The 8,687-nt window shown below is 45.8% G+C and overlaps 1 protein-coding gene across 1 annotated transcript in view; it reads left to right on the top strand.

Annotated features, from left to right (window-relative positions):
- The first annotated feature begins 3,424 nt into the window (after positions 1 to 3,424).
- The window catches only part of TMEM94 (transmembrane protein 94), a 36,470-nt gene continuing 31,207 nt past the window's right edge, over positions 3,425 to 8,687 (top strand). The window contains 1 exon segment of the mRNA XM_029083600.1: positions 3,425 to 3,586. Coding sequence (XP_028939433.1) covers positions 3,533 to 3,586 — 54 coding nt within the window. The 5' untranslated portion in view covers positions 3,425 to 3,532.

Genomic DNA, 8,687 nt, shown 5'->3' with positions numbered 1-8,687 from the left:
ATGGCTGAGGATCAGAATTTGTCAGGTGTAATGTAGGCCGCCTTCCAATTCTTGCCAGAAGCAAGACACTGCAGAGAAAGGCAGAGAGTAGTTCAGGAGCAGTGCCAAAACCTTCTTAAATTAAATGTGCTGGTATCTTGTTCTTTCCCCTCTTCCCCTGACTTTTTAATTTTCTGTGTATTTCTAAAGTGAATTTAATACTTGTGAAAGGTGCCAGAATCTCTGCTCCAAGACCTGCTCAGCATATCCCAAGACAGACAGCAGCACTGATTGCCACAGGACAGTGTTAGGCTCCTGAGTTTGAGTTATGTTAGACATAGACTGTATTTGCAGCAACACCATCTATTAAAAATTATTGCCATCATCCATCCCACAGTCACCAAGAACAACTGGACTGTCATTGCTGCAGCCTGGATACAGCACCATACTGCCCGGCCAGAGCCCAGAGGTGTGTTCAGGGAGCCTGTGCTGCACTCCACATTGCTCCAGCTACTGCACCGTTGGTCCTGAGCTGTCTTGTTCCAGGGTGCCTAAGAGCTGCAGTCCTACCTTTGGGATGAAAAGTAGCCCAAGTCCTTTGCCTCTTCTCATCTTGCCCGTAACTGTATCTCTGTTTTTATTCCCTGCTGTTCTCTAACACCTCAGCAATTCTTCCAAGAGCTTTTTCACAAACAGATCCTTTTTCCACAGCCATCTCTCATCTATGCTGCAGTTTTTGTAGGGGTCTCAGGCCCTGTCTTTATACTCAGCCTTTTATTTCAACCCACAGTTTTATCTTCAGATCTGAATTTTACAGCTTCTGCTCTTTCATTCTGTCATTTCATGCACAAATGCATGTACAGGTACAATTTATGGTACTAGCTGATACCAGGAGGAAGCTGTGTAGTACAAACAACTGCCCTACACAAAACACTTTAGAGCAAGATCTCTCAACAGTAGGGTAAAAAAGAAGAGGCGATTTGATCCATTTCCATTTACAACCAAAGCTGGAATTTCAGAGCTGGAAGAAAGTTGTGTTGGGACCTCTTTAAGTGCATGAAGCACAAGGGTTATTCCTTTACTGTCACCAGCAATTTGTTTTATTCACATTCATTTGAGTCACCAGAAGGTGCAGAGCCATGGGAAGCAGCTCAGCAAGCACTAAGATAGGCAGGGGCTGATGCACGTGTGCTGTGTGAGTTCTGCCCATTCTGACCCCTTGTTGTTGTTGTTGATCCTTCCTTTTTTCCCCTTTTTTTCTTTGTATTGAAGGGAGTAGGTGAGTAGCTTATTAGCAGGAAAAGAGGAAGGAAGGAGAAATTGTGCCATTTGTACATTTTGTTCCTCTCTGCAGTTTAGAATTGTTGTCTAGGTAACAAAATGCCCTGCAGAAGGATGAAGGATGTCTTGCCTCATTCTCCTCCCTTTCTCCTGGAGTCACATCAAATGCAGTGCCTGCTTCCCTTCAACTTTGACTTCAGCAGCTGTGTGAGATTGCACACCTCTGTGTAACTCAGTGCTGACACAGAGGTGGTAACTAGTTCTTTCAGGAGCTGTCTTAGATCTAGCCTATGTTGAGCTGACTGTAAATACTGAGACCTCTTAATCTCTGCACATGTGGCTTTGAACACAGAATATGGACTGTGACTGTTTAGGCATCTTGGGGAAAAGAAAGGAAGAATCTTGGGGAAAGAAAGGAAGTGAAGAGCTTGGCCAGGGACAGTGGGTGAATCCTGACACCTGTACATGGTCTTCAAAGCTCCAGGATATGCTGAGACCAAAAGCCTTTCCATTGCCTGTCTGTTCCATCCTGTACCAACGGGCTGTAATCCTCGGCAAGCTATTGATGTGGTTCTTGGCTAGTCCAGTTCTTTACCTCTTTCTATGTGGAATGAAAGCAATTGGTTTAGTAATTGCTTTGCAGAACTGAGAAGCCTCAGAGTTAGGACAGCACTGAAGTAGGAGCTGTATAAAAACCCACTTATAAAGGTGCTTGCCTCCAACAATGAGAAAGAAACATTCCTGTAAGAGATGAGAATGAGAGAGGAAGCTCATCCCTCCTTCACCTCTAAAGGCCTTTTTATCCCATTACCTGTTGTTCTACCCAGCCTTTCCCTCTCTACACTAATTCTTTGCCTTCTCTGTGCCACTGCCCAAGATGTCAGTAAACAGGGAACCTCAGGCACGGCACATGGCTGTGAAGAATTTATGTGCACCTTCTGGTTTAGATTGTGTGGTTCAGGATGTATGAGAATTGGATGCTGAGAGAGGCAGCGTTTTCTATCGATAAGAGAAGAGGGAGGGAACACTCCAGACTGGACCTGTAACTATCTCAACTTGGGTAAATAGCAAATCCTTGTATTTTTAAATTGAGCTTGAATCCAAAGCTGTGGAGTCATCTGGAAGACTCTCCTAGATTTATCATAGAATCATAGAATAGAATCCCAGAGTGGTTTGGGTTGGAAGGGACCTTAAAGCTCATCCAGTCCCAACCCCCCTGCCATCAGCAGGGACACCTTCCACTAGACCAGGTTGCTCAAAGCCTCATCCAACCTGGCCTTAAACACTTCCAGGGAGGGGCAGCCCCAGCTTCTCTGGGCAACCTGTTCCAGTGTCTCACCACCCTCACAGTGAAGAATTTCTTCCTAATATTTTATCTAAACCTCCCCTCTTTCAGCTTAATCCCATTTCCCCTTGTTTTGTCATTAACTGCCCTTATGAAAAGTCCCTCCCCAGTTTTCTTGTAGCCCCTTCAGGTACTGGGAGGCCACTATAAGATCTCCCCAGAGCCTTCTTTTCTTCAGGCTGAACAACCCCAACTATTTCAGCTTGTCCTCATAGGAGAGCTGCTCCAGCCCTTGGATCATCCTGGTGGCCTCCTCTGGACTTGTTCTAGCTGCTCCAGGTCTCTCTTGTGTTGGAGGCTCCAGAACTGGATGCAGTATTCCAGGTGGGGCCTTACGAGAGCAGAGTAGAGGGGCAGAATCAACCTCAACCTGCTGCCCACGCTTCTCTTGATGCAGGGCAGTTAGTATTCTCGGGTCTCTCTGTCTCAATCTAGTCTTTTTCCTTGTCTGCTCAGGTGGTCCTTGCCCTGTAGGACATTTTCTAGCACTTTGTCCTGTCTAATTGCCATCTGCTTTTCCACAGACCCCTGTCTGTCAGCATCAGCGCTGACTGTGCACTCACATGCAGCTCTACAGGCAGGGAACCCAGGGATTCTGGCTGCGTCGGCTCCATCTGATGAATGGATCATTCTTACAGACATCTGGTGCTATCCTGGGCAAACTTTCTTCTCTCTCTGCCTTTTTTTTTTTCCTCTTTCTATCCCTCATCCCCCACCCCCATCCACCGCCTCCTTGCTGGATCTGCAGTGTGACTGGAAACAGGCTGAATTAATCAGCAGACTGGTGCTTCACTCTGCTGCTTCTGTCTCATTCTCTGCAGCGCTGGGTTCTGCACAGTCTTGCACTCTCTCCCTCTCTGCTCTCTTATTTTTGGAGGGCAGCAGCAGTGCAAGTTGCTGGGGAAGTGGTGCAGGAATTTAGCCCAGATGCTCTTCAAGCAGTCTGATCTTTGGATCCCCCACCAAGGCAAATGCCGCAAAGTAAGTTTCTTTCCCTTAACATTTAAATTCAAAATGGCTTTTTTTTTTTCCCTCCCCAACCTGCATCCAGCCTGATGTGATGCTGCATGAAGAGCTTTGAGGTTTTGGGGAAAGAGGTTATTGAAGGACATGAAGCAGTGAATGATGATTTTTAGCTAGGGAATCGCTTGGTGTTGGAGATGATGGGGAAATAAGCTCTGTTTTAAACTGCAGATTTAACCCTAGAACCAACAGGAGGGGCTAAACATGATTTTAGCTACTGACTCCTGCTTTGCTGCCCCTCTGCCTCATGACTTAAATTTGTCTTTTTCTTCTCTGTGCTTTGATCTGTAGCTGTTCAACCTCCTTAACCCTTTGAAACATCTCGCAGTACACCTGCTAGTCTGTATTGTGGTTTTAGTCCCCAAAGTCTTCAAATAAAGTGGGGATGAGAAGGAAACTAATGGGGGGAATTAAAGATGTGCTGAAGTTCTGTGGATTTCTGAGCATTGCTGGCCTCTGGGAGGGGATTAGCATCCTCTGGAGTAAGCTCTGCATTGGCATAAAGCAGTATGCTGTGTGTTGTAGCCAGAATAAATACGGACTCCTAACTGCTCTCTGAACTTGGAGGGATACTGTAACTGGATAAATTACAGTAATTCAAGCTTGATAATTGCATAGTACAGGTGAGCTTCAAAGCACTGCATAAACACTGCCTCATTCTGCCAGCAGCCTGGCGGGGCAGGTAACTACAGTTGGAGATTTGCTGCTGCAAACAGGACTGAAGAGACAGACTGGGGAATGTACAGTTTAAAACTGGGCTGTTACCTTGGGAGCAGTTACCTCTTTCTCTGCTGTTGAACTGCTGCTAGCTGAGGGAGAAGCTAGCACTGGGCTTTGCATTACCCATGTGGAAAGGTTGATGTTCCTGTTGGTGTATTACTCGGTGCTTTACAGAGGGCATAAAATGTGGATGTCGTTGTCTGCATTAAAATGGACTCTTCACACCAAAATGCAGTGGTGATTCAGACAGCTGATGAGTGCTGCTCTGGCCAGATCTGTCCAAGATCTGTGCTCCAGCAGCTGTGTCTCTTTGCAGTTTAAGTCTGCAGACCCTGTTGGCGATGAGCTGTGGGAAGTGTCAAAGCCCAGGTCCACACTGGAGCCCCTGCAGGCACCCAGTTACCAAGCTGTGGGGGCTCTTTTGTCCAGGGGCAGGGGGAAGTCTGGGCTGCCTTTCATGCTGTTGCTGCAGATGGAGGAAGGAGACAGTTGTTAACTGTTGCTCTGTCCATTAATTTGGGCACTGCTGTGCTGAAGACATCCCTTGTTTCATTTGATTGGAGACCACCAACAGCTAAGCTGTGGCTGCCAAGCTCACGTCAGGTGGCATTTAAACCAAGTTTAATAGCTGTGTTTGTTGTGCCTTCTGGTACCTTTCCTGGCATATCCACTTTTAAAAGCAGTGGTCCCCACAGAGCCATGATCTGCTTGATGGAGCTGCCTGAATTGTGCAGGTATCAACATGTATTTCTTTTTTTTTCTGTGCTTTCTAGTAGTGTTCAGGTGGGTTGGTGAATATTATAACCTTCACCACGCCTACAGTTGGTAGGGAGTTAGTCCCATTGCAGAGAGGAGAAACTAAGGTGCAGAGAAGCATCGGATTTTCAGACTGCCTTGCAGAAATCTGTGGCAGAAAGAAGAACAGAATCCAGCTGTCCAGATGGTTAGTCCAGAGTCTTAATCAAAAGATCATCCCGTGGAGTAGGAATGTTGGGGTGGAGGCTTCATGTAGCCTGGATCACTAGGGAAGCACTCTTACTAGGGGTCAGGAATCAGACTTCTTTGGAAAAGTAACCAGGTGAGCACTAAGAAAGACAAAAAAGCATAATTGGGATCAAGGATGCAGGTAGCAAAGGGAAGTTTTTGCCCAGGGTGGCCTATTTGCTGGCTGCATCTGTATCATTCTGCAGCATGGCTGTGCCGTGTCAGGCACTCTGAGCACCAACTCAGCAGCTGCAGTTTGACAGAGCTGTCGCATGCTGATGTGTGGTTTGCTTTAGAACAGGAATAATTCCCTCTCCAGACCAGCCTCCTGTGAGAAACGTTGCCCCAAGAAATGCTGTGCTGTCAGATGTATGATGTCTGCCATCCTCTCTGATGAGACCCAAGGAACCCCACTATGGGTCATAATGTGCCTTATCATAAGCAAGAATCTGATTACAGTAATAAATGCCAATATATTCAGTGGAGTTACTCCTTCTCATGTGTTTTTGAAACTGTAAATAATGCTTACATTTCTGGAGGTATAATCCCCAGAGCAGATTAATAGCATGCCAAATGTCATTGTTAAATTAAAAACTGCCTTCTTGTTTTTGCTAAGGAATGCAAAATAGCTCTTGGAAAAGGGAGGAACATTCTGCTGCCCAGTTTCCCGCCTCCAACTGTTTAAATCTGAAAAGCAACTGAGTAGAAGTGTTAAAAAAGGGGCCTCGTGTGTGCTGCCTGGAAAGAGGGAAACAGGCTGACAGCTGCCTCATAGGTGTTTTCTGTATCACTCTGAATCACAGGGGTGGAACTGCACTTTATGAAAATTGAAGCTTCTAGCAAATCTTCTGTTTTCTATTCCCTTATTTGTTTAATCTTCATGAAGGCAGTTGCACTGAAGTATATAGCAGTCTTGGTGAGAAGCCCTTATTCTGCAGGAGCCTGAATCCACAGAGGATGATGATTCAATCCACATTGCTCAGTTGAATCAATTTATGTGCCTACAGAAGCAGTTGGAAGGGTGAATTCTGTTAAGCAAAGAATATATTTGTGCTCCAGTATTATTTAAAAAACATATATGTTTGGCATATGTGATTACACCACCACATATTATATCAACATAAACTGGTACACCAAATAAATATGCCACTGTGGCTGTGTAATGGCTGTATGAAAATAGAAGAGGACTTAATTATATTAATATTTCATGTCTGTTGCATGTATACATTCTCACCTCTGCTTGTTTGTTCCTCTTGAAGGAAGAGCAAGATCTCTATCTTTCATCAGATAGCAGAGAGTGTGAGAATAGGTGATAAACTTTTAAGATATTCTTGAATGGTGCTATGTGTAAAAGCACAGGATGGGAATTTTAGGAGGACAGATCAGGATCCAGTGGTGATTTTGTGTGAGGATGAAGGTAGGCTGCAGGAAGCAGATGTGACTACTAGGTGGTGATACTCAAGAACAACAACACATTGTGGGAGGAAAAAGCAGAAGGTAACCACTCTTTTCCTACTTATCAACCTGGAAATGCTCCTGCAACCCATGAGGAAGGCAAAGGAGACCTTTTTGCTGTGAGCCAGGCAAGGCTACAGATTTAAACAAGCCCCTGGATTATTGGGTATTTGCCAACTAATTTCCCCCTTGTCAAACTGTGGATGGCCAACCAGGAGGAGAAGGCAACGAAAAGTCTACAGATTCTGTGGCTCCACATCTCTTAGCTCTGACCTGCTTCTTGTCTCCTTCTTGAAGAGTCAAATCAGTTCCTAAAACTGGGCATTTGCTAGACCCAGCTCAGGTTCCCTTTCCCTGACGTTTGCAGGCAAGCTAAGCAGTAATTTAATACGTAGGATATTTACTGAAAGTCGAGAAATTCACACAGCTTTTAATCTTCCTGTCCAGTCCACACCTCAGTGCATTCAGTCCCTCTAGAAAATAAAATCACACACACAGAAAGGGTGCTGTTGTATCTTCTGCAAGGCAGAGGGTTGTTCTCATCCTGTGTTTACCTGGCTTCTCTCAGGCCTCTTGGACTAAAGCTGTGATAGCCGGGGCAGGGGTCAGCTCCTTATGGAGGAGCTGTAAGTGCACTTAGAGGCTCATGTGCTCTCCAACCTCTTGGGGCAAAGGAGGAAGCAACTGCTCATTTTCTCCTCAGGATTTTTTTCCCTTTAGGCATAGGCAAAAGGAAAGCACAGCCTTTTAAAATGCCTCCTGATACCCACCAGGGGTTTGCTTTCACTGTAACCTGGCATTTACTGTCTGTTTTTTTCTCCTTTTGGTTTTTTTTTGATCTTCAGAGGAAGCCCTCTGCTAAATATGGGCATCTGGGTGGGATGGTGGTGTCTTGCTGGTTTTGCTTCGACTTGAAAATTAGCAGATTACCCTTTGAATGCAATTTTTCCAAAGCAAAGATGTGAATATTGAGGTTTTTTATTAATAAACTGACACCTCTGGTGAATGGCTTCTTCACCCTGGGGTGCTTCCCTCCTGGTTTGTGGCAGGAAGAGCACTTGTAGCTGATGAAAGGCTGGAAAGATCCCTCTGGGACGGCTTCAAAGTGCCTAAGTTTGCCATCTAGAAAGGTTGAAAGGTTGACTTGCCTCATTAGCAGTTGATGACTTAGCAGGGCAGCTCTTGTTGCAAAACCCTCCAGCTGCTCCTTGCCAGGAGCTCAGGGTGGTTCTTCTTGCCTGTCCCTTTCATTCCTTGGTTCCAAGTGCTTTCCCCTGATGCTCACCACCGGCAGCAGGTTCTCTGAGTCACCGCAGGCAGCCTCTCACTCACCTTATTACTGTGTTTGTTTACCAAGCTGGCTCTGCATGCTTTGGCAAAACCTCCATGGTTTAAGTGTCAGGATGGGTGTTTAACAATCCCTGCCCTTCCTGCTGTTCTTTCTCCCCAATCCTGCCACGCTCTGCACTTGTCCTTTGTCACCTGCTGCAGCCACCTTGCTTTGTGGCTGCCCTTATCTTGACTGATCCCATGGCAAAACCATCACTCCTGTGTAAAGACTGGGGCAGGTGAGCAGGTATGTCAGGAACCTTTTGGATTACCTTTGGATTTTCTGCCTTTCTCTGCTCGCTGCCTGCTGTGATGTGGCAGTTTTCTCTTTCCAGGCAGCGTGTGCCTGTGCTAGATGTTGGCATTAAGTGCAGCTTTTCTCTCATTTCTTCTGTAGCTCTTGATGTATCCGTTGGAACCAGCTCAGGCTCTGAGCAGACTTTGCTTTTCCAAGTCCCTTTTATTATTGCTGCTTTTCATTCTGTGTCTTTTATTTATCTGCTGGCTTTCTCTCTGTTGCAGAGGCTGAGTGTTTTTGTGGGTGCTTTGCTATGCCCCAAAGAGCCAACAG

This window comes from Antrostomus carolinensis, unplaced genomic scaffold (genome assembly GCF_000700745.2).
Source record: "Antrostomus carolinensis isolate BGI_N321 unplaced genomic scaffold, ASM70074v2 scaffold35912, whole genome shotgun sequence".
Taxonomy (NCBI): domain Eukaryota; kingdom Metazoa; phylum Chordata; class Aves; order Caprimulgiformes; family Caprimulgidae; genus Antrostomus; species Antrostomus carolinensis.
Note: the sequence above shows the minus strand (reverse complement) of the source record. Positions and strands in the feature narration are given on the sequence as shown.